The sequence below is a fragment of the Monodelphis domestica genome, chromosome 5 (genome assembly GCF_027887165.1).
Source record: "Monodelphis domestica isolate mMonDom1 chromosome 5, mMonDom1.pri, whole genome shotgun sequence".
Lineage (NCBI taxonomy): Eukaryota > Metazoa > Chordata > Mammalia > Didelphimorphia > Didelphidae > Monodelphis > Monodelphis domestica.
The window spans coordinates 63,200,226-63,227,563 of NC_077231.1; the positions used below are offsets into that span (position 1 = coordinate 63,200,226).

At 38.7% G+C, this 27,338-nt stretch overlaps 2 protein-coding genes across 4 annotated transcripts in view; both read left to right on the forward strand.

Annotated features, from left to right (window-relative positions):
- TMTC2 (transmembrane O-mannosyltransferase targeting cadherins 2) overlaps positions 1–27,338 on the forward strand; it is a 557,542-nt gene that overhangs the window by 320,914 nt on the left and 209,290 nt on the right. The gene's annotated exons all lie outside the window — the stretch shown is intronic.
- LOC103092781 (protein Abitram-like) lies at positions 2,639–3,695 on the forward strand. The gene is given in 2 exon segments (XM_056797336.1): positions 2,639–2,898; positions 2,900–3,695. Coding segments are annotated over 2 exon segments (507 nt in total). The 3' UTR covers positions 3,147–3,695.

Genomic DNA, 27,338 nt, shown 5'->3' on the forward strand with positions numbered 1-27,338 from the left:
CAAAACTGTTAATAAGCATATGAAAAAGTGTTCTAAATCTCTTACAATCAGAGAAATGGAAATCACAACAACTCTGAGATATCACCTTGTACCCAGGAGATTGTCTAACATATCAGCATAGGAAAGTACCAAGTGTTGGAGGGGATTTGGCAAAATTGGGACATTAATGCATTGCTGGTAGAGTTTTGAATTGATCCAACCATTCTGGAGGGGAAATTGGAACTATGCCGAAATGATGCTAAAAGACTGTCTGCCATTTCTTCCAGTTATAGTACTGCTGTGTTTATACCCCAAAGATATAATAAGGAAAAGACTTATACAAAAATAGTCATAGCTGTGCTCTTTGTGGTAGCATAAAATTGGAAAATGAAGGGATGCCCTTCAATTGGGAAATGGCTGAAGAAATTGTATATGTTGGTAATGGAATATTATTGTGTTTAAATGAATAATGAACTGGAGGAATGCCATTTGAACTGGGGGGAATGACCTCCAGGGATTGATGCAGAGTGAAAAGAGCAGAGAGTGATACACTGTGATATAATCAAATGTAATGGACTTCTCTACTAGCCGCAATGCATTGATCCAGAACAATTCGGAGGGATTTATGAGAAAGAACACTGTCCACATCCAGAGGAAAAACTGTGGGAGTAGAAACATAGAAGAAAAACAACTGCTTGATCACATGGGTTGATGGGGATATGATTGGGCATGTAGACTAAATAATCTCACTAGTGCAAACATCAACAACATGGAAATAAGCTTTGATCAAAGACACATGTAAAACCCAGTGGAATTTTGCATTGGATAAAGGAAGGAGCAGGGGTGGGGAGGGAAAGTGTATGACTCTTGTAAACTGACTAATTAAATAAATTAAATAAAATTAACAAAAAAAATGACTTGTTTAAAGTCACACAGTAAGTTTCTGAGGCTGGATTTGAACAAAATCTCCCTCACTTTAGATCTATCCACTGTGCCATCTTTTTTCCTTAGAAATTTATCTTCTATGTATTCATCTCTCCAAGATAATAGTTTTAAATATGAAAGTAATGTTTTAATAACTAAATTTACTTGGTCTCCTAATCTTGAATCTTTTTTAATACCCTTTGTCTTAAAATATTAATAGTGCTTTGCCATATAAAGGAAGCCAAATGATACCTGGAATGAATACTGGTTCTACAAAAAGACAATCTTGTCTGTGATGCTCACCCCCTGTATGATGTTGTGTAATCCACTTGCTCTTTCTGGATCTCAGTTTGCTCAACTGTAAAATATGGAATTTGGAGTCCTTAGCCTCTACTATACCTTCTAACTCTAGATCTCTGATTTTATAAATCAATAGATACATATGCATTCCCCATCACATATAGGCCATACAGATGACTTCTGTGCATATTCATAAAACACTATTCTCATGTAAGAATTTAAATTTAGTTTTTAGGCTAAATATGAGTATTCTAAAGTAATATTTTGGTCACCGATTTAAAAATATTACAGCTCAAGTCAAAATGATTTTTAGCAGCTTCATTTACAAAAAGGTGGAAAGAGTGAAATATGTAGTTAGAGACAGAAAGTACTGCCTAGCTACAAATGCCCTGAGTTTAATACTAATGTCTCTAGACTGCAAATGTGAATCTGGAAGTGAATCTCTCCAGAATCCAAAGTCGCAATTAGGAAGCTGAAATCCAAAGAGACAGGAGACACCGAAGAATCTGCCTAGAGCCTTTAGTGCACGGGAGGCTAAGTCTGCCAAGAATATCACCAGAACTCAGGTTGAAGGGAGTGTCCCACTGAAGCTCCATCGAGCAGAGAGGGTCTTCTCACTGAAGAACCAAGGAAGTAATCACTCTACTGATATAACTGTTGGGTTTAGGGGAAGGGCTTAGATGTTAATTTAGGCTGGTAACCTGGTTTGGGAAGGCTATTCAAGCCCAGTGCATGCAGAGCCAGACCTGAGATTACATTCATATAGAACCCCATGTTATAAATAACAGGTGTTTAACATAATAAGGATAGGTTGGAAGGGATTTGGATATACCTTATTCTATTAATAAATATCTACACCTCCCCAGATCTTCAAGTCTCTCCATAGAGGTTGTTTTTGAGTGGTTTCCCTACTCTATTCCTATACTCACTATATAACTAAACTAACACTAAATCCCTTTTGATAATCTAAGATAAAGGGTTTGTGTGCAAGTCTGACGGCCCAACAATAGTTTCACAATCAGCTGTTAGTTGTCTCAAGAGCAGTACAGGAACTAAGTAGGTGTCAAAAGGCCAACAGGTACAGGATAATCTAAACTGCAGGTAGGAAGTGATGAACAAACAGTCAAATGCCCCAGGGAAAAACTCACTGTCCTCAGGTCCACCCAGAGGAAAAAGCCACAGCCTTAGGCATCACTGTTTCTCTCCAACAGCAGCTGCTCTACTCAGAATTCCAGAACTCTGTACTTTTTCTGTCAGTCTGCAAACTCACACATATAACTTTATATCTATAACACTACTCGCCACTGCAAAATCCAAGTAGAGTCTCCTCCTCCAGTTAGACTCACTGATGCAGTGTGCATGACTGAATCCTTGAGTTGTCCTTTTAAAAGCAATTTTCTCGGGTTCTGAGAGTGTGGAGGAGGCCGAGCTCACCATGGCGGCTGATGCTGGAGGCGTTTCTCCGGCAGTCCCATCACTGGCGGATCGCTACTTCACCCGCTGGTACAAGGCTGATGCTAAGGGAAGGTCGTGTGAGCATCACTGTATTTTGCAGCACTCTAACAGAATCTGTGTAATCACATTGGCAGAATCTCATCCACTTCTTCAAAATGGAAAAACAATTAAGAGTATTAATTACCAAATTAGTGCCAACTGTAGCCGACTTCAGAACAAAGTTTCTGGGAAGTTTAAGCGGGATATCCTGTTCAGATGGAGAAGAATATACTGTGTCAAGCTGTGTGAGAGGACGGTTGATGGAAGTAAATGAAAATATTCTAGATAAGCCATCCATTTTGCAGGAAAAGCCATCCACTGAGGGATATATTGCTGTTGTACTGCCCAAATTTGAAGAAAGCAGGAGCATTACTGAGGGATTGTTGACACAAAAAGATTATGAAGAAATCGTGATGAAACGAATTAATAACAAATCAGAAATCTCTTGAAGACAAATGAAATCAAAAGAAACAGATCTATATCTGTTAAAGTAACAACTGTTGTAGAGTACATGACTGAACAAGAAAGCATTGGCAAATTCTTTGGATTGTGGGATGGTTCTGCTTCAGTTCTTGGCCATTTCAGTATTGGTGAACTTTGCTGGTCCGTCTTTTATATATAATACTTAGATCATCACCCCTCCCCCCCTCCCCCAAGATGTTCTCTGCCCAGGTATGCTCTGTTTCTCCCTAGCTCTTCTCATTTACTCAAACACAACATAAACAATGGGGAAGCTGCTAATATTTTCCCCCAAATATTTTGTTCTTATTTGGGGATCACTTTGGTGGAACAAAAGACCCTCTTAGACCTCTTCTTTTACCAGTTTCATGAGAACATTTATATAAGGTAGTATACTTTGCCCAAGGACACTTTTTGTCTTCCTGAGGAATAGAGATTGGAAGTGAGAGGAAGCAGAAACTAGGCCTGTGTTGGTGAACCTATGGAACATGTGCTGGAGGAGGCTGCTCCCTTCTCTCTCCACCATGCTTGAGGATATTTTTCACATCACCCACCTCTCTGCCCAGCAGTCCAATGGGAACACTTTCTCCCTCATGTCTGGGGTAAGGGGGTGGCTCACATGTGGTGTGGGGGTGCAGTTTGGGCATTCAGTCTATAAAAGGTTCACAATCACTGAACTAGGCTGTCTTATCTTCATTTATTTTTTTTGTTTGAACCTGTTATTTCATCAGTGTGGGGAGCTGTTGGTAAGGATCTTCTAAGAAAGCCACTTGGGGTTCCAAGAGATTTTAAGACTGCTGCCCAAGGGAAAATTGCATCAGAGGCAGGACTTGGACTCTGGTCTTCCTGCCCCAAGACTAACTCTTTGTCCAACATGCTGTTTCCTTTGTCATCTGATCTTCATTGAAGTTTTTTGTACCTCCTTCAAAAGAAAAATAAAATAAAAGCAATTTACTCAATGTCACTTCCTGTTGCTCCTCCACTTTACAGGAACCAATTACAATTGTTCAGTTTCCCTAGCATTACCGGAGGGGGAGGAGTGACCTTTGTAGGTGTGACTTTACTCTAGTAAGTGACTTCTGAACTCTCATACTTAGTGACTGGTAAGGTACTAAGTACAGGTACTTAAGTTTTTAATTGATTAACTTAAAAGTTGCTGATTGATATACAAAGAGAGTTTGATTCACTCTTCACAGTCCCCTTAAATTTGTTCTTTCTCTTCTCTTTTTCATTTGCAGTACAACCTAAGATCTTTTTACAGAGCAAACCTTTTCCCTGTTCTCCTTTATCACCCTTACTGTTTAACCTCTTCCCATTGTATTGTATTATCTCATCTCAATAGCCTTGATCATGATCACCATTTTCAGATGGAGAAACTAAGACTGAGAGAGATTGTCACTTTCCCAGGGTGAATGATTAATTTGAGTCTGAGGTATAATTTGAACTCAGTTCTTCTTAACTCTAAATCAGTTTCCCTATCCACTGTGTTGCTTAGAAGATAGAGGAGGGTGATCTGCATCCTTTCTTTGGATAAGCATTAGGTTATTTTAAATGGGAATCAGGGGAGCTTGTTGGGGTAAGGCAAATGAAGCCTGGCACATAATCGATGTTTAATACATGTTCTTGATTGATAGATTACCTAAGCCTCCTTTTCAAAATATCTCACCGAGGTGGCCCTTTCTTGACCTCAGTAGGCATCTTTGCTTGCTTCAGGAATAGAAGAGAAGAAAACAAGGACCTGACAATCAGGGTTTGGCCAGTATCCTAGCACTGGAAGAGAGGTTAGCCAGTCTTTGTTCTCAAAAAGGAATCAGTAGCAAGAAGCAAATGCAGAGAAAGAAAGGAAACTACTAAAAGGGACCCTAGACTGCTCTTATATCCCCAGCTTCTTTCAACCCCTTTTGTCTATTTCCTCACCTCTTCTAGACCTCATCTTAGCTCTACCTCCCTCCCCATCACCTGTGTCCTAGGTCTCTAATTCCCTTATATGATTATAACACAATACTCCAGAAATCTTTCCCTTATTTCCTCCCCTTCCTGTGCCACAGGGGCAGCCATTAACATCTTGCTATTGGGGAAGTGTCTTCACTCTTCGATTGAATAAGGTTTTTTTCTTAGCATAACAAATCTGACCTCTGAACATATTTTCTCATGGAAACACTGATTTGGATGGTTGTTAGGTACTATACACAAGGAGAATCATGAGGTAATTGTTTCTGTACGTTGGCCTGGGAACCTAACTACCATTTATAAACGCATTCTGAGTCATGAAAAATATCTTTACAAACACATTTTTATTTAACAACCATTCCCTAAGTGGAAAAGTGCCTGAATGACCCATTTCTGAAGGTGTATTCTTTTTTATATGGCGCCCCTATCATCATGCTGGAGAATCTCCTTCCCATGGTATTATCAAGGAACCACCATACTCCACATTCTGGTGAATTTCTGTGTTACAGCAAGTAGGTTCCATTAGAATAACCTGCTGATTTCATCCTTGTAGCTAATATGGAATCAACTAGTTTGTATGAAATGCCTACTATGTGTCAGGCATTGTGTTAAAGACTAAGAATTAAAAAAAAAAAGACAAAAAAAGAGTCCATGCTCTTAAAGAGCTCACAGTCTAATTTACACACAGGAAACTTCCCTCCACTGATACAACTGGCAACTTGCTTGTAACTTATAATTCAGACTGTTGCCTTAGACTGTGAGATATTAAGTAACTTGTCTGTGATCAAATAAGCCAGTGAGTACATGGCACAGATAAGATTCTAACCCAGGGCTCCTCGATTCCATGGTGGATTATCTAACCAGTATATCATAGTGCCTGTCTTAGTGACACAAAGCCATAAAAATCACTATGGACAACTTGAAATAAACCAGTTTTGCAATCAGTTCATCTTTTAAGATCTCTATGTAACACTGATTGTCCCTACTATTTCCTAGACTATGGGGATGCTGCCGAAATTCCTGAATTTGATTTTATTTTGTCTCTCTTGGCCAGAGTGAGATCCTCTGGCTTCTAATCCTTTCAGAGATGGGATCACTAAGCGGCAGGCCTGTGTTTGAAAAGAAAGCCCTAGTTTGGGGCACTTGAACTGTCTGCATGATGCAGGAGGTTGTTTCTGCAGTGTTCACAAACTATCTGACAAGTGTTTCTCCTCCAAGGAATGATAAAATAAGCAGCCGGCCCTGATGTTCAGCCCCTGTGGTGTCAGAAGCAGCTCTGCACCCCATTGTGTATAGGTTCAAATATAGTTCAGTAGTTTATTTAGTAGCTTAGATTAGTGTTAAGTGCTTTTTGCCTTTTGAATGTATCCATATAGGAGCTTTCTTAATGCAAGAAGGAAAGAAAAAGGAGGAAGTTCTACTGAGATCTTTAGAGCACTGGGAGAAGATGTGAATTCGAGTCCACCTCCGATATACTTAACCTTGAGATCTTGGGGAAGTTACTTAATCTCTGTACAACTCAGTTTCCTTAGCTGTAAAGTGGAGATAATGATAGCAACTATCTTCTTAAGGTTGTTGTGAGGTTGAAATGGTGTAATATTTGTAAAGTTTCAGGAACTTCATAAACGATTGCTCCCTTCCTCTCCTCCCCACAAATTAGGATTTGTGTACATGGGGAAAAGGAAGGAAGAATGAACTCTATTTGCAAATTCCCCCCAAAGGAAGGATGGCCTAATAGACAAAGGACTGAAATTCAAATGTAGGTCCAAATCCCACTTTCAGGCTTTATAAGCATTATGACTTTGGACAAGAAGCTTCCTATTTGGGTTAATTATTCTCATTAACTTGATGCTAAGATCTGTTGTTTCTGCCTGCTGAGGGAGAGCACATGCAGTTAACACTCTTTGTATTCCAGGATGTCCACCCTAAATATAGCTCTGGTGAAGTGCTTTGGAAGTCTGAATGAGCAATGGCACTGGAGAAGGCTAGAATAGTGAAAAAGGGAACCAGCCTTGAGGAGTTAAACATGCCTGGAGCCAAAAGGTTTTTGTAAACTAGAATGTTTCATTAAAAACACAAAATAGGGGGCAGCTAGGTGACTCCTTGGATTGAGAGCAAGTCCTAGAGATGGGAAGTAACTTCCCAGCTGTGTGACCCTGGGCAAGTCACTTAACCCCCATTGCATAGCTCTTACCACTCTTCTGCCTTGGAAGCAATATACAGTATTGATTCTAAGACAGAAGGTTAGGGTTTAAAAAGAAAAAAAAAAAACCCATTGTGTATTTCTGATGCTTAACACAGTGCAGACACTGCATGTATGCATTCATGTATGTAGTAGGTGCTTAAAGGCTTGTCAGTTGATTGGCATTAGACAATTCACTTAATCTCTGTTGACTCAGGTAACTGTTACAACTGTTACGAAGGACTTGCTGTAGTGTAGGGTAAAAGCATTTCCTTTCTTACCCTGGTGAATTCACTGGTCTGGACAAAAATAAAATTCTATCATCAGTGGAATCTATGTTTCTCACTTTTTTTCACGGGCTACATTTATATCTTTTTCTTTTTTAGATTTGTCACTGTTTACTTCTTTTAAGTAATATTTACAATTATACTTGCACATCTTAGATGTGTCTTAATGGACTTATGCTGATATTTTATAAAGTTTGTAATTATATTGAGTCGCTATTCTCATTTACTTACTCCTTGGTTTTGTCATTGCCTTATGAATACTGTTGAATTGTGTGGATTCATTTTTGTGGATTTATTAAAGAATTTTAAAAAATCTCCAAGGGACGCCAGGTGGCTCAGTGGATATAACACCACTTTGGGGGTTGGGAGGATTTGGGCTCTCCTCTGGCCTCAGACCTTTACTCACTGTGTGACCCTGGGCAAGTCCCTTAAGTCTTAATTGTCCAGGCCTTGTCCATGTCTTATAGCACTGTTACTAGAGCAGGAGATAAGCATTTTAAGAAAAGAAATCCTCAAATCTCCCAACCCAAAGTATTATAAAAGTCAGAACAAGAGTCTAAAAGGAATGGAACCAGGGAATAGAAAAGTGCATTGCTTGAAATTCATTAGGCAGCCGTTTTGTGGTTCCCTGAAGTGACACCAAACCTAACCATTTTTGAACTAGCTGGCAAAAGTGTCTGCTCATTTTTCTATTTTACATCCCCTTGTTTCTTTACCCATCTTTCAGTACTCTCTACCCCATTCTGTTTCATACAAAGAGTACAGATGGAACATACTACTTGACTATTATTTCCAGAATCCCTTGGTTCTTTGAACTTTTGCTATTCTCAGTCCCCAGATTTTCATTGGGCAGTAACTCCCACTACTTTTTTCCTCCACTACTGTACCAGGGCTACTGAGCATCCCTGAAGAAGATCATGAAATGAGGGCTGATTTCACCCACCACCTAGGCACCCTTTCTTTCACTGTTTCCCCTTATTGATCCATTGCTCATCCCTCACAGCAATCATTCCATTTTTTCCTCCCTTGTTCCCAAAATCATGCTATCTCTCCTCCTTTACCTCTTTAATAGAAGCTGGTCTAACTTTCTACTTCAAAGAGAGAAGATGGTGTACAGTTAGCTTCCTTGGTTCTCCTCCATCATTCTTTCTTACCTCTTGACGTTATTTCCCACTTGGGGTCATAGAGATAAGAGAGACAAAGAGCTCTAGATATTATTCAGTTCAACTCCTCCCATTTTATAGATGAGGAAATTCCTAAAATCATACATTCAGTGAGTCAACAAGTATTTATTGTCTACTATGAGCCAGGCATTGTGCTGAGAAAGTTAGAAGTAGGGGAAAAAGAGGATTCAAACCAAAGTCTTCTAACTTCAGAATTGGTATACTTTTCTATTTTTTAAAATTAATTGCTTAATGTATTAAAATAATTTATCTACAAGTGTGTCTGTCCCTCTAACCCCTCCACCTATCACAAAAGGTATCATCCAGGAGACAGACTTTCATAGAAATTAAGTTTTTCATGTTTTCACCTTTTGGTTCATTCTCTGGAGGGATCATTCACAATTATTCTTCTAATATTCTGTAACTGTGTACAATATTATCTTTTTTCTATTAATTTCACTATTCATTATGCCTTGTTGTTACAAGTTTTTTTTTTTATTAGCCTGCCCATCATTTCTTATGGTGAAGTAGTATCTCAACCCAATGTATTTAGCCATTCCCCAATTGATAGGCATTCTTTCAATTTCCTTTTCTTTGCTACCACAAAGAGAGCTGCTATAAATATTTTGGAACATAGGAGCTGTTTTCCTTTTTCCTTGATATCCTTTGGAAAATGATATTGATTGGTCTAAGTATGTATATATATATATGTGGGGGGGTGTATGGGGTGCTCAGGGAGGGTAGTATCTCTGGTATGGAGGGCTTGTCATGCCCTCCTAGGGCAGCTCTCCAGCCTCTGACCCCCACCTGACACCCAGCTCTCACTTGTGGCTCCTAGTAGCTGCTAGCATGTGGCAGCGGCCACACCTTGGGCAACGGCTTCGACAGGCCCGCTAAACCTTGTGAGGGTAGCCATCGGGTCGTCGACCCCTGGTGAACCAGGGCTTTGCTCACCCAGCATGTGAAGACTGTTTTGGCTGAACAGACAGAAGAAACCAATAAGAAGGTTCAACGGCTGAGAGGGTGACACAGCAAAGCACTGTGGAGTGCTTAGGGCGTGTTGGAGCACAAAGGACAACATGGCCATCCAATGCAGCTGAGGAAGTCTCCAGACGTAACAATCTTTCGTGCCACTGTGTAACAAGGGAATCACTTTAAAAGACTGATATATATTAATTTAAGGTCGCCAAGGAATCAGCTATGTAATTCCTAAATGAAAAACTCAAGTCAGCCGTCAGCTTTTTTTTGGAGTTTAATTACAGTAGGAGTAAGAAAGGAATTAGAGATAGAGAGAGAGAAAAGGGGAGAGAAGGGAATAGGGCTTAAATACCCCTTCTGTTTAGGCTGGGCCAAAAGGCCCAAGCCCTTAGATAGCTGGGGCAAAGAAAGGAGATCAGTCCCTATTACTCACGTGTCCAAAATGGAGAAACAGTCTCAGAGGCCCCCACCTTCAGCTTCCTTCAGAGCAAGCCTTCTTAGAGCCACAGGAATCACACCGACCAACTCTCCACCTTCTCTCGAGTCTTCAGACCCCCTCTCTTTAAGGAAAACCATCCAAGTTCATCCCCCCAGTTCTCCCACCTACCAATCACTCTTCATCAATTTCCCTGTGCCAATGGAGGCTCTAGCTTAACCCAGGACCGCCCAGAGGTTTCTGGCTTTTGCACATGTCTGTTGAAGGTCATATTTTCAAATGATTAAATCTTTACTCCTTTGCTACAGCCCTTTCTAAATCCTGTTAACTTGAGTAGGGTAGAGATTGGAATAATTAAATTTTGATCTAGGCTGCAGCCCTTACTCAATCCTATTAGGACTGAATAGGGTGGAGATTCATTCCAAGTATCTCCATTGTATCAATTCTAAAATCAATCAAGACTCAAAGAAATTCCTGTTCTATGCTTAAGCATAGGTCAAAGTCCTTTCCATTGTTCAGCAAAGGGTTTCTGTCCTAAAGTAATCTTAAGAAGGGAAGAGAAAGAACCTCCCATGCCAATGGGGTTCCCATTCCAATAGACTATCAGTAAGAAATTTTCCAAGTATGAAATATCCCAATGGTGAAATTTCCAACATTTATAAGTCTAAGGAAATTTGAGGTTTACAATTGGACCCAGGCTTCCAACGCCGAGAGAGTGGGACTGTCTCTGTGCATCGGTTTTTCCACTTAAATCTCCTTCACACACAAGTGTCTTTGTGCACACTCATCTATCCTGACCCCGTCCACCCTCTTCAAGACCTGCGGTGATGGGGGAGTGACGATGCAACAGGTGGAGGTGACCACTGGCAGTTGTAGTCACAATCCTGCATGTAGGCGGCCCACGAACCAGTAGTCACTCGGCCCTGTGGGCAGCAGGGATGTTCGGCAGCATCCTGGGCGACTGAGCAGCCCTCTCTAGGACAGCACTGCTCACCCTAATCAAGGGAGGGGACTAGAAAAGGTGTCCCAAACATTGCCTGCCCTACAAACACCTGGTCAGCACACCGTGGCTGGCGGGTCATCCCTTTAAGAGGTCGAAATCAAAGAAAAAATACAAAGAAACTGCGACGAAGCTCAAAGTGTACAACGAGGTGGTCCTCAGCTCGCTCCTGTACGGTTGCGAGACATGGACACTGTACCAGAAGCACATGAAGCAGCTGGAGCAATTCCACCAACGCTCCCTCCGGTCAATCATGAGGATCCGATGGCAGGACCGAATCACCCACTAGGAAGTCCTCAACAGAGCCAACTCCACCAGCATCGAAGTCCTGGTCCTCAAACCCAGCTACGATGGTCTGGACATGTCATCCGCATGGACCCACAGCGAATACCAAGACAGGTATTCTATGGTGAACTGTCACCTGGACTCAGGAAACAAGGGCGACCAAAGAAAAGATTCAAGGATCAGTTAAAGTCCAACTTGAAGTGGGCTGGCATGACACCAAAGCAACTAGAACTCGCTGCCTCTGACAGAAGCACCTGGTGAGCCCACATTCCCCATGCCGCCACCACCTTTGAAGATGAGCGACGTCGACGTCTTGCTGCTGCGCGTGAACGCCGACACCAGGCCACAGCCGCACCTCCCGTAACAACTGGCGTCCCAGGCCCCATGTGCCACAGACTCTGCGCCTCAGCCTTTGGACTCCAAAGCCACATGAGGGTACACCGTAGATGAAACTGCACAAAGACAATAGTCATTCTTGATCAGCAAGAGACTACTACTATGTGTGTGTGTGTGTGTGTGTGTGTGTGTGTGTGTGTGTGTGTGTGTGTATAATTTTATAACTCTCTGCCTTATATAGAATATAGTAGGAATACAGAATAAGTAGGACCTCATCTTATAAGAACTCAACACATGGGAATTCAGGTATATGCAACTGGAAATTTAAAAAAAGGAGAAAAATATGTAAAATAAACAATTTACTTACACTCTAAATCTACCATTTTCCCAAGTGGCATAAAATTTCATTGTAGTTCACCTAATCATGCTTATTCTTGTTTAAAGAAGCATTAGTGTGAGACATTATATTGTTTTATGCCAAACATTAGCTCTCACATCAGTCTTCTTTATTCAGAATTCTTGCTAGTAAAAAGTCATATCTCTAGGATCTATTCCATTCCATTTCTGTTCTGTCCCTATGGCTACACCCTAACAGAGACCCCCATTACCATCCTATTTCACCATTGGTTAGGCTCCTTACTGGTGATCCTGTCTTTCCTTTCTTCTGATAGGATTTTCCTTATTCATAGATCTGATCATGTCATTTCATTGCTCAGGTTTTTTCATTGGCTCCCATTGCCTACCACATTTTCAGCTCTTTGACCTGCTCAAAATGGGACTAATGTGCCCTTCTAGCTTTATTTCCTATCTCTCTTCTCTAGGAATTTTCTGCTTTAGGCACATTGGACTTCCTTTTATCATCGGATGTGCATTGCACAATTATTTATCCTTATACTATTTCTTGTAGCTGAAATGTCCTCCCTTTATCCATATTTTATTTATTGTCTATTTTATATTGTTATATTAACAAAATATATCATATCAGAGTTTAGCATACTATATTATGTTAGTGATACATAATATTTTATGGTAAATTCTATTATTCTATATTATATATATTTTGGCATGTTGTGTAGTATTTTATTTTATCATGATAATATCTGTTGGACCTATGATTCTACTGGTACAAGGAATACCCAATGAGAAATTCTACCAATATAACTCGGTAACTGAATTTTCTCCTGGGACATCAAGAGTTTAAGTGACTTGCCCAGGATCTCGTAACCACCAGAATGTGTCAGAGGTGGTACATGAACTCTACAAGCACTCACTCTCCTCCTGCACCTGTGTAAAGTTCAATTCAATTCAACCTCCAGGAAGTTTTCTGTGTGCAAGTCATTCATTTATGATACTCTTTTCATCCCATAGTATTTTGTTGTTCACCTTTCTAAAGCACTTATAATGTCACATTTTGCATTATAGCTCACTATATTCAAGTGTTTTTAGAGAGTTGTCTGGATACTTAGAGGTTATGTATTACCACACATTCAGTACATAACTTGAACTCAAGTCTTCTTGTCTCTGAAGATGATTTTCTATTAACTATTCCATACTAACTCTTGAAGCCAAATATCATACAATGCCAAAAATGGTACATGAAAAAACAAATATATCTCTATATAACCATGAAAATATTAAGTATATTTCTAATAAATTGAGATTTTATTACTTTAAGTAATGTTAATGCTCTACAATCATTGCCAGCAGTCAGTATGTGTTGCCCAGCTGTTTAATTATTTTATTTGAAATATTCTATCCGAAGATGTCTCTTTATGAGGTTTTGATGAAGCCTAAGCAAGAAAGGAGAGGGGAAAGAGGGTAAGGTTGAGTTTAGGGCAAGAAATAGACAAGTGGGTGAACAGACTCTGTTGGACGCCTCTCAAGTACTGAAATCTATCATGTTTGACTGTGTGAGCCAGAAAACTGCCAAATCAAGCTCAACAAATGAAGTGTTTTGTCCCTGGTGCCCTCTTTGTGACTCAGACTCAATCTCTCACAACTTATTCTATCTTTCCTCCCCTCTGCGATTCAAATCAGACTTTCTTCCCTTCTTTTTCAGTGGGCAATTCCTGGAATTTCCTGTCTATTTCAATTATTTGGGGGATTGAAAGGATTAATTAAAAGTTCTCTCTTGAAATGTTTCTAATGGTGTTACAATTTTGGGTAGAGAGTAATAATTTCTACCTTTCCACTGTCCAAAAGCTGAAATTACCAATTCCAATTTCACACAGCCATCATTTCCTTAAATTCTATCTTCCTAATTAAATATTTTAATTCCTGTCCTTGTGCTTGGCAGTTGCCCAGTCTGGTTATCACTCAAAAACAGACTAAACTTATTTTGATGTTCATTTAAAAAATAATTATACTAAAGTTTTTTCCCTTTAAAGATACTTAAACATGAATATGATTGATATGTTAATGTATTTCTTGTCATTATATGGTTTAATAAGAGCACTTTAGCAGCAGAGACTGTTAAAAGACACTTCAGTGAGGAGAAGGTAGTGTGTGTCATTTTTAGGTCTTTGTGAATTTTCCTGTATTTCTACTCTGAAAGCATTTTGTCTTCTCCTACAAAGAAATATTTAGTGTTGTTGCATCATAGGTTGTCATAACTGGAAAGGAACGCAGCACACATAGTCTAACCTGTACCTGAATAATAATGCCCTTGCAACATAATAACCTCCTAAAGTGGCCATTTGTCCTCTACTAGAAAACCTCTAGCAAGGGAGCCCAGTTTGGACAGAGTTAAAGATAAAAACGTATCTTTCCATTAATCCTCAACTTGCCTCTTTGCAACTTTCTCCCATGTTCCCTGGGGCCAAACAAAGCAAATGTACTCTTTTTAAAAACCCTTACCTTCCACCTTAAAATCAGTACTATGTATTGGTTCCAAGGCAGAAGAGTGGTAAGGACTAGGCAATTAAGATTAAGTGACTTGCCCAGGGGTCACACAGCTAGGAAGTATCTGAGGTCATATTTGAACCCAGGACCTCCCATCTCTAGGCCTGGCTCTCAATCCACTGAGCTACCCCCCAAATGTGCTTTTAACACACAAGAACCCCTCAGATCCTTGAAAATAGCTTTCTTCTCCTTCTAGATCTCCTGCATGTCCAGCTCTTGCAAGTTAAACTTCAATCCTATTGTCTTTAAACATATATCATCTTTCAGTTGATCCTTCAATCAGTAAATCATATCCCTTGGATTATACCTATAGAACTGTGAGTCCCTTCTGATAATTCTACCAAAGCAACAAAACATAATTCCAATGTAGACAGATAGGTAGGGAAATAGACAGCCAGTCAGCCAGGAAGACTGACAGACAGACACAGTCAGACAGATAAACAGATAGATAGATAGATAGATAGATAGATAGATAGATAGACAGACAGACAGACAGACAGACAGACAGACAGACAGATAGATAGATAGATAGATAGATGATAGATGGATGGATGCATGGATGGATGAATAGACAGACAGACAGACAGACAGATATACAGATAGATAGATAGATAGATAGATAGATAGATAGATAGATAGATAGATAGATAGATATAGATGGATAGATGGATGGATAGATGAATGGATGGATGGATAGATGGATGGATAGATAGATAGATAATAGATAGAGAGGTAGGTAGGTAGGTATATACTAGATAATTAACAGATGGATAGATAATAAATGGATGGATGGATAGATATTATATAAGTATGCAATATTGTCTCTGCCTTCAAAGGCAAGCATTATGGTCCCTACTTTCAAGGATGTTACATTCTGCAGAGGAAAGCCAATATAGAAAGAACTGGAAAGGACCTCAAGTTAGCGATTTCTCTAATATCATATGGTGAGGGACCCTCCAATGCCATGAACTAGAGGATTTAATAAGGTAGGAATAAAGCTGACCAGTGTACTGGCTTTGTGCAAATAGAATTGAGAGGTGGTGAGGGGAAGAACTCAGCAAAATGTAAATTCAGCTTACTTCCCTAAGTAGCAAGAACATAGAAGGAAATAATCAGAGCCAAAAGTTTTCTCCTATTTTCACTCTTCAGGAAGAATGGTTGGAATAGGTTATAGTAAACCCTGAACTTTTCAGGGAAAGTCAGAAAATAAAAGCTTATGAAAGAAAAAGGGAAAAAATCTAGAAAGGAACATATTGGTTTCTAACTTTCTAACATCTTCCAATATGTTCCCTTTTCTCCATTCAGATAGCTGCCACTCTCATACATGCCCTCATCACCACATTTGTTGCTGTTATTCAGTTGTTTCAGTCATTTTTGACTCTTTGTGACTCCATTTTTGGGATGTTCTTGGCAAAGATACTGCAGTGGTTTGCCATTCCTTTTCCAGGCCAATTTACAGATGAAGAAAGTAAAGAGAACAACATTAAGGAACTTGACCAGGTTCACCCAGTTAATATGTGTCTGAGACCATATTTGAATTTAGGAAGATGAGTCTTCCTGACTTCAGGCTCCATACTCTATCCACACTGCCACCTAGATGCCTTTATCACCCCCTACTTTAACAATTTATATAGTGTGAAGATTGGTCTTCTTGCCTCAGTTCTCTCCTCATTCCAATCTATTCTCCACTCAGCTGCCCAAGCAATCATCCTAACTCACAGGTCTAACCATGTCACCCACTTCCTGAGTAAACTCGAATGGTTCCCTGTTAAATCAAAGACCAAACAGAAAGCCTCCATTTGGCTTTTTAAAGCCCTACCTAACCTAGTTTCTTCCTAGCTTTCCATTTTTTCCTTTTTCTTGTTCCCCTCCATATACTCTAAATTCTTGTGACCTTCTCAATATTTCTTGCACATAAAACTTCCATCTCATGACTACATGCCTTTTTACTGGATGTTTTTCATGCTTGGATTGCTTTATCTTTTCACCTCCATCTCTGGGCTTCCCTGGTGTCCTTCCAGACAGCTCAAAGTCTACCCTCAGCAAGAGAGCTTTCCCAGTCATCCCTGACCCCGATGCCATACCTCTGAGATTAGCTCCCACTGACACGATGTATATGTTGTATGACTGTAATTGTTAACATGTTGTTTCTCTCATTAAAATATTGACTCCTTGAGGGTAGCAACTTTGTTTTTGTCTTTCCTAATATCTCTACCACTTAGTCCCAAGCATATAAGTGCTTAATAGATGTTTATTTTTATTGCTGCTGCTGACATTGAGATAAATCCCCCAACTCTAGAAAGCAGTGAATAAACAACATGCCAGCTTGATAGAAAAGCAGAAATTTTGATAGTGGCAGACTTATTGTCCTCCTTGGCACATAGAAGAAAGGCAGGATCATTTTTCCTTTTTAGAGGCCTATCAGTTGGGGAATGGCTAAACGCGTTATGGAATATGATTGTTATGGAATATTACTGTGCTCTAAGAAAAGGCCAGCAAGTTAATTTTGGAAAAATATGGAAAGACCTAAATAAAATTATGAAGAGTGAAATAAGCAGAACTATTATATATGGCAACCGAAATATTGTTTGAAGAATCACTTGTATAGTAAATAGTAAGACATAGTTTAAGATATAAAAAAATGCATCATTTTGTCAAATGATGCCTTCTCTAGTGTGGGGAGAGGAGAAGAGGGAAGGAGGGATTTTAATGTAAGAAACAAATAATAAATTTAAATTTAAAAGAAAGAAAGAAGAAATAAAATATAAGAACCTTACAATACACAATATCATTCACAAACTAAAGGAAGGAAAATAATTGCTCCATGGTAGTCATAGCTACTGGCATCCCCTAAACAAAGACCATGGCTTTTCTCCTCTTCTGAAACTCTGAAACAGAGAAAGAGTTTCTCCTCCACTGATGCTTCAGTTGCATTATTGTTCTGTCTGTTTTCAGTTATGCCTGATTTATTATGATCCCATTTTGGGATTTTCTTGCCAACGATGCTGGAGTTGTTTGCCTTTTCCTTCTCCAGCTCATTTTACAGATGAGCAAAATGAGGCAAAAAGAGTTAAGCAACTTGCCCCAGGTCACACAAGTAGTAAGAATTTGAAGCCAAATTTGAACTCATGATAATGAATCTTCCTGCTTGCATGCCAAGCACTCTACCCACTCTGCTACCAATCTACCCTGGGTGCATTGTACTTTCCTAAAGTTGCAGATCAGAATGCTGAAAAGAGGAAATGTTAGAGAGGTGCACCAAGCCTCTTTCTAGAGGAATTGTGCAGTTCCAGGAATCCAGTATTTTCCTTTGAGTCTGTGTTTATGACCACCTGTGGTGTGTGTATTCCTGGAGTAGTCTTGTGTGAAAGATTACTCTCTAAATGGTCTTGAATACAGAGAATACCAAAGGGCTGAAGCATGAATTCATGTCACAGGGTCTGTGAAAGCTGAATCTTTGATAACCCTTTTTGAATTCCTACTGCAAGTCTCAAACTAGAAGATATTTTAATTGATAATGATATAATAATAATATTATTATTAAAATAATACATTTTGGTCAATCTTAGATTACTTTATGACTTGTAGACCATGTATGTAACACTAAGCATCTTTTAATTGATGGAGTTCATGTTTTGGTTCCTTTGGATCATAGATTTAGAGCTAGATGGATCCGTAGAGACCACCTAGTACAATACTCTCACTTTATAGATAGTTCTGAAGCCCAGAGAAGTTTTGACTTGCCTAAGGTCACAAAAGGTAGAGAGCAGACCCAAGGTTTGAGCCCATATTCTTTGATTCCACATGTACCATTCTTTCTTTTTTCTTTTTTTTTGGAAAATGTTTACTGGAAATTGTTATTACATGTAATTGGGAAAATAAAATATTTTTAATAATAAAAGATAAAATAGATAATTTCAAATTAACAAAATCAACATAACATAACATAAGAGAAACTATCCAGTGGGAACATATTTGCATCAAATATTTGTAAAGTTTGATATGTGAATAGCTGTTACTCTGTAGGTAACTGGTGAAAGAATTTAAAAAATAGCTTTTGATTGTTTATGGACTCTGGGAGGGGGGTGGTAAGAGAGGAGGAAAAAAATGAATCATGTAAACATGTACCATTCTTTCTATTGAACCTCACTGGTCATCTAGTTTGACAAAATGTTGTTTTTTTTTTTTTTTTGCTTCACCATGTCCCATAAATTGAATGTGAAAATAATAATATAATTTATGAAATTTTGATATGTATTTTCCCCCTCTTTAGTGACACTCTAATGTAGTTTCTGTCCTCTAAGTTTGAGAAGAGTGCTCCCAAAATGGTATGCTACTGTATACACTTGAATACCAAAAGGATGTGGAATTTTCAATGGATAGAATATTTTCCAGTGTTCAAGCTACCTCCATCACATTAGATAAGCAGATGGAAGCTTGGCTGTGACTTAGGAGATGGTTCTAGCTAGAGCCTGAGATACATAAGTCAAGTGATTTGTCCAAGGACACAGAACTTTAAATGTCAGAGGTAGGATTTGAACACAGGTCATATTGACTCCAAGTCCCAAATGCTCTCCATAGTCAGTACTATTCTTAGACATAATAAAATGTTTCAAAGGGGTTTAATAACACTTTTTGTCAAGTATCTCTAATTCAATCTTTATGAAAACCATATGCTTTTAGAATTATGTAGAATCTGAGATGAGAGATCTTAATGAAGATTTAGGCCTCCTGAGATATCTCCTTTTCCCAAAGGAATCAACTAATTCCAAATCACTGATAGCATTTCTGCAGGTGTGTTGACTAAAGTGAAGATGAACATCATCCTATTTTATCTTCCATGAAAAATGTTGTTTCTGCCTTGCCTTTATGTCAAAATAGTCAGTGTAAAAATGATGACTATGTGTTGGATCTCTGCTCAGGAATGAGATGACTCCTGTGGTTTCCTTTCCTAGGAGAGCTTCTTCTGTACCTTTAGGGTGTGAGACAATTGCTAGTTTCTTCATGATGACTGGCAGAACCTGACAGCTTTTTATGGTCTGAAGAAATGAATCACAGGCTCTAGTGGGGTTGAAATGCCAAACAAATGTATGAACACTTTAGTGCTTTCTGTTAAAGATGGTGTGAGCTGGGAGTTGGATGCACTTTCATACTTAGATGTCTGCATGGTCATTTCAAACATTACTGTTTTTGCTTCTTATTTCTAATCATCAAGTATCCAGACCATAAAAAAACAAAATACCCTTGCCTTTAGTTAAAAGTGAACCTTGGAGGGAAAAGCATGTTTTGGCAAACTTCTTTGAACCAAAAATGCCAAAGGTGAAAGGGAGGATGCTTGCTTTGATGAAAATTAATGAAAACAATACACAAACACCCTCTGCTGGCATGAAGGAATGACATAATTAGCAATATGAGTAATACCAAATTTTTTCTATATCACAGGATGTTTCAGTTATTTTCCCCAAATATTCTAGAAATAATAACAATAACAAACATTTAATTGCTTATATTTTTTCTATCCAGAACTTGAGATCGCTGTGGGTTTTATTTCTGTAGCAATTTAGCATTCTGAACAAATAAAAAAAGCAGAGAAGTTTACTTAAAAGAGATGGGAAGAAGAGCTGAAAAGGAAAACATGTTCTCTGATCTTCAATGAGAAAGAAATCCTTTGCCTGGATTGAGAGGTAGCAATACAGCCTCTCTCATCAACCTAGACTATTTTGTTTTGGCATGCATAAACACTTTTTTGCTCCTCTGGAGAATGAATCTTTATATAATATTGGCACATGCAATGTGTCTCAAATTCCCTTCGATTAAGGTAATAATGTCTATTCATTTAATAAAATTATGCCAGATTAGGAACCACCCTAATATTTTCCCTGGAATTTTTTCAGCTTTTTAATATTTAATAAAATAAAAAAATATTTCAGCTAGAAATAAAAAAAGTTTCTTACTTCAGTGACTAGGGCATAATTAACTATGTCTTCTTTCCCAAATGCTTTCTCTCTCTCTCTGTCTCTCTGTCTCTCGCTGTCTCTCTGTCTCTGTCTCTGTCTTTTTCTTTCTCTCTCAAACACACACACACATGCACACACACACAGCACACAAAGGCCTTTTTCAGAAAGCAAATTGTTCCTCATCTTATTAAAATACAGGTCCCCCTTTATTTCTTCCTTTACTTTTACTATGTAAATGGTTTCTAACTGCTCTTTAGCCTATTCAGTCAGACAAAGAAGAATGGGTTCTGTAACCAAAATGAAAAACCCTTGCTAACAAAAGGTTGGCCTTAACACTGCCACTGCTGGAATTGACAAGAATTTAAATGTACAGCCAAAAGGACACTATAGGTTAAATTCCCTGCTAGTGGACTAATGCATTCATGCTTAAAAGCAAATTACTGCAATGGGCCAGATTGCAGGCATATAACCATCAAGACACTTATGAATTCACAGTGCCCATAACCCAATCAGTGCCCTTGGAAATATGATGGTTTCTGATAGTCTGCAGATTTTCTAGCTGTATCCAGAGCTCTTCAGCACATATGTGAAATGTGCTCACATCCTATTTGCGGCTGCATTTGGTAATACTAAAAGTTTAGGGTTTTCTTTGGGGGGGGGAGGAGATCATTTGATGTATATTCTAACAATATTTACATGGAAAATTCATGAAATCTTAAAAATAAAACATGAGGTATTATAAATATTTAATATTTCAGGGGAAAATTCATACCTTCTTGGCAATCAAGAAACCCCACACATATTAGATAATTTAAAACTATTTTATTTCTCAATTATATATAAAATCAAATTTTAACATCTGCTTTTTAAAATTTTGAGTTTCAAATTCTTTCCTTTCTTTCTCCCCCATCCTCGAGATGGTAAACACTGTGATATAGATCCCCAGACATTTCTACAACACTGTTCTTTTAAATGTTTGTGAATATTCCTCAGGTCGGTTCATTTATGATATTTTTCTTAAGGAAAAAATAAACCTTCTAGTTCATCCATGTGGTGTTTTTTTAATCCTAACTAAGTAAATTGAAAGAGCTTTAGAATCTAAAACAGAAAAAGTACTTTAAAGGAATCATAATAACTTTTATTTTTTTTTTAACAGCCAAGTTTTGGTTTTCATTGGGGGCTCACTCTGACATTTCTATTGTATTCCAAAATAGATTACTGTTTAATCCTATAGACTCACTCTCTCATTTTTTTTTCCTGTCACCAGACACATAATAAGAGGCTGTTTGTTTTTCTCTCCATTGAAAATATTTGGGCTTTCCTGTACAAATAGATGAGGAGATTTGTAGTATTTTTAGAAATCCCTGTGTTTCCAGGTCATGGGGGATAGTTGCCAGGTCACTCTTGTTCCTAGTCCAAAAATGTTTAATAAGAACTCTGGTTCTCTCTTCCTCTTTCTCTGTCTCTCTGTCTCTCTCTGCCTCTCTCTGTCTTTCGGTCTCTGTCTCTGTCTCTCTCCCCTCCCCCTGGCCTGTCAGGAAAATTCCTTTACAATAGAGGTCAGAATCTTTAAATCTTAGTCATTTTCTTTAATGCCAGAGTTTAACTGTTTTATCCAGTCACTCAATCATATATGAAATAATCTTCCAGACACTGAGGCTGATTTTCTGCCCTCCACAATGAGGCTTCTACTTAGTAGAGTTGTTTATGGGGTGTTCAGGGAGGACTAGAAATCTAGTGTGAGGATTTGCTGAGCTCTTTTCTGGGCTGTTTACTTACTACCTTTCACCTAATTCTCACCTTCAGCTCCAAGAAGCTAGCACACGCACATTAGCCATAATCCAGTAAAACTGTCTTGGCAGATGGACCAAACAAGTGAACCCAACAGGGCTCAAACCCACCAGTGAATTAGGGGGCTGTCTACCCAAGCATGTGAAGATTTTCCTCAGTGGAATGGGTTGATGAGAACAGTTTGTTCCAGTAGCATTGTGGAATGCTTAGAGCTTGGTCAGAAATCAGACCCCAAGGTTATCCATTGTATCCTTGGCCATCCTTGGTGCTCCTGACTTTTGTCTTGCTGCTGGATTTCCATGACTCTGATGACTCTGTAACTTTACCTCTCTTAAATTCAGTTCACATCAGCCAACACATCATCCATGATGTCACTGATCTTTTTCAGAAAAGAAGGATGAACAACTACTTAGTAGATAAATTATGACAGACTCCTTTTTGCCTTGTCTTTGCCTGCCCCTTACTCTTTCTTTCTGACTTTCCCATGGTTCTTCTTTCCCTAGATCTTCAAAGCAATAGTTTTGAAGGGCATGAGGAACAATTGGAGTGGGAGTGAGAGAGAGTGTTAAAATGGTACATGAGTAGGATGAATGCATTAAATCCAGAAAACCCCCAATTCTCCATTTTCACAGATGAGTAGTTGAGTGTAGTACATAGAGCTGGGGACTAAGAATCAGAAAACCTGGGTTCTTGACCTGGCTATGTCATTTACTAACCATGTGATTTGGGGCAAGTTCCTTTTCTGGAAGATGGTGAGGTAATCTGCTCTTCTTGCTTCAAAATGCTGTGTGGCTACAAGATAAAGAATATTGAAGCTTTCGGAGTATTACAAATCATGATGCAAATGTAGGTTGCTGATATTCTTGTTGTAAGTAGTAATGTAGTTCACATTACTTTGAAATTTTACCTAGAATTATGGGTCCTTACTGCCTCTGTGATCTTGGACATGTTATTCAATATTCGGGGGCCTCTGTTTCCTCACCTGCAAAATGAGAGGGATGGTTGGACTATATTGGTTCTTGGGTCCTTTCCACCAGCTCTGGATTGATGCTGCTATGATTACAACTCTCCCCACCCCCCCAGGAATTGCAGTTTACCTAATTTTCAAGATGATAGCTAGAACATTTATTGAATACTTATTGCATGCAAGACACAGACACTATTGTAATATTTTGCTGAATATTTTTCACAAATACATTTTAGACTTCATTAAATATTAGCTTTCGCATCTTAAGAATATCTACAAAATAGATTAGACATAGTAACAAAAATATATGACATGAATTAATGGTTTTAATTACTAAATTGTACTTTATGTCCAAATTATATATGCAAGTGACAAATATATGGATAATGAAATGATGTGTGGTTAAAAGATGCACTGAGTAAGTAACACATTTACTATGACTCATTACACTGATCTCTGCTATTCTAGAAAGTGGCAAATGTCCTATTTTCCTTGTGTATGAGTAGTATAGTCAAGGAGGTGCAATATGTACTTTGACCACCAGATGGCACTCCAGCTACCACACAGAAGCCTACTCCCCACTCCGTGCCTCTCTTGAGTGGCCAGTAACCATGATGGCCCCAGATTCATTCTAAGTCTAACACTATACCCCTGGAATAGACCCCAAAGGACCAGAAATCAAATCTTCCGTCAAACCATTGAATTCTTCCATAGGCTGCTACCCCACCATCCTGTGCTCTTAAAGCAAGATAATTTGCATCCAGTGGCCAATTTCTGTATGAATACACATTCAGGTCGCAGAGCAACCTGGGGCAACCAGTTCTTCAAACGGCAAGCTACAAAATCATTGCCGTGTTGGCTATCAGCTCTGTCCGGAGTCTCTCACTCTTTCCACTCCCCTACTCTTTCTCTTCTCTCCTTCCTTGCATTCCTGTCCACAGTCCCTCTGCTTCTTCTCCAGTGTTCCGAGTTCTTGAACGGCTTCACAAAATGAAGCCTGTTTCCACTCTCTCCTGAGGTATTATTTACAAAAGGATTAGCAGAGTGCGGGCACCTATTAGCACCTTCCCCTTCTCTTCTCTTTTCATCTTTCCCCTACTTATAGCCACAAAGGCTGCGTGCCTCTGTCTTGTTGCCCACTACAGGGCACACAAATCGCAGAGTTCTGCAAACAGCTTCCTTTTCCTATTTCTCTGTCGAATCTTCCCCAAACTCCAGGTGAAAATCTTTCAAAGGGCAAAGGAAATGAAAACCCCAAACTCTAGGGAAACGTTTTCTGAGAAACATCTTCAAACTTATGCTAGTCTTAATGATTAAAAGAACCCGTCCCCCCCCCCCCCCCAATCCTCCTATGAGATCTTCGAATGCTAGCCTACCTCTAGATATTTTAAAAATATTCAGCTCATTATTGCGACTTTGGTGGTAAGCGGGCTTTTGAACTGGTTGATTAGCCATGGGCATGTGGTTTTGATTTTGTTACCTTTTTATTCCTTTATTTCTAATGATCATTAATAAATCTCTTAAAATACAATATTTTAAATTATTGTATATTAATTTTAATGTTTACATTGGGAAAACCTCACCATCTATAAGATCCCATCAGTTTTTGTGCTCCATCTCATCACCACCCTCTGTTGCTCTCTTTGGAGAGTTGGAGCCCTGAACTTCAGAACATCCTCTTAGGAGGGAGCTCAGCTCAGGCATCTTCTCTTTTGTCACCTGACTACTGTACTCTGACACTTCTCAGACCTGTCTGGGCAGGGACTGTCTGCGCTTGTATTTGTATTCTGAGTGCTTAGCTCAGTGCCTGGCATATAGTTTCCATTCAATAGATGTTTATCGATTACCCCAATATATGCCTATGGAAGTATCCTAAGCTTTTGATAATAGAATTGCAGCCGTGAGACATACTAGATGATAAAGTTCTGGCCCGGGAATCAGGAAGAAATAGGTTCAAACATAGCCCTTAAACTTACTAGCCTTGGGATCATAGGAGAGTCATTTACTCTTTCTGAATCTCAAGCTATTCTCTAAGACTGTTTTGGATTTGTGATCTCCTTTAGAATGGGAAATTCCAGAACCAACAATCATAGATTCTTAACATATTGGCATATGTGTGCAGGCATACGCACATGTATATATAGCATTTGTGAATGATTTCTGAACCATAGTTACTACTAATAATTAAGCACATTAAAAAATAAATACCATAGAGCGCTGGAAATATTTTTTTTTATTTTGTGCCCCTAAAATTGGACTCAGATGACCTGGATTCAAATCTTGACTCTGTAGTTTATTACATATATGTCATTGGACTCCGTTTCTCATCCTTCAGCACTAGTGCCTTGCCTCTACTGATGATCATATATCTGTTTCTTGTATACACACAGTCATTTGCATGTTTTTCCCCCTTGTAGTGTTTGACACTTCTAGTTTAAATTATAGGTAGATTCTGAAAATGGCAGATTCCAGAGTCAGTTTACAATTTAACCCTATATTTTTTTCACTCTAGGCTAAATGCATTTAATATATCTTTTTTCTTAAAAATTAGAATGAGAAAGGTCTCCATATACACATGTTTTATCTAATGTCATTGCTTGAATCCTATGAAACCAGAATGTTAGGTAAAAGATCAGTATAGGGGGCAATTAAATCTCTTAGAAGTAAGGTTTTTGCATGTTCATTAAGCAATATAGAAATGGCAAACAGAACAATCCTTGAAGGAATTATCACTACTGGGGCTTGATATTTGTTCAGATTCTTCCCAGAGATTTGATTCATGTCTTGGGGAATTTTCTAACTGATGTTAAGGAGGTGCTTATTTTCTCCCCCTTTAAAAAATCAAATTATGGTGAGATTTGTTTTTAATACCTTAATGATGTTACTGAATATTAGATTTGTTGTTCAAGTTCCCTACCAGATGGAAATGACTCCAAGAGAGGTTAAGTGAATTGCCCAAGGTCATAAGTAATAAGTAGCAGAACTGAGATACAAACTTCTGACTTCAAATTCAGTACTACCATGCTATGCTCCCTTTCTATAAAGGAGAAACTTTAGGAAGCTCTTTTTACCTAAATATATTTTTATTTTCATTTTCTTGAGCCTAGGACAAGGTGCTCCCATCCTGTCACCCACCACCCCCAGGAAGAGATAATAAGAGTATTGGGGAACCTTTGAGGATAGAAATGACAAATTACCTTAGCTTTGCTGTTAGCTCCAATCTTTGCTGCCCATAAGTTTACAATCTGAATTAGATGGACTATTTTAGAAATCTATCTTCATTTAGGTTTTGTTGGACATCCTAGGGAAGGCTTTGCCAATATGCACAGTTTCTGAAAATGGAGCCTTTCCTCCTTCAGAGATCAGAGATAAGGCTTTCCCAGGGTCTATAGTGACAGGTGTTTGTTTCTTGGAAAAGGGAGCTGAAATTTTGCTTGGGACCCTTGAAATCCAGACTTGGCTCAAGTTAATAAGGAAATAACAGCGAGGATTATCTTCAGTTCTTTTCCATAAAGCTGATGCCATCTCTCCTCTGCCACACCCCCTAGGGTTTCCTTTGGCTCACATTCATCTGACTCCAACTGAACGATGCTTGGAGTAGTTATGATCTTATGTCTCACGAATATGTACTAACATGGCCAGGCTGAAGAACAACTCACATTTCCAGACATGTCCCTGTCTAGACCAAACTTCCTTTGTTAAGTGATGGGAACTTGTAGATACTCCAAGGGGGAAAAATGAAGTGCCTGGCAATAGTGGTATAGAAAAAGGCTTATTTGAAAAGGGGGCAAATAGTGGTTATATTATTTTCTTTCAGAATTACTTCCTAATTCATTGTATAAACATGTGAATGAAGCTGATAACTATTCACTATTTTCTCCTCTACGAGATCATTTCCTCCTATTTATAGTTTATTTTTTATTGAATAGGTTAGTGTTTCATTGTATTT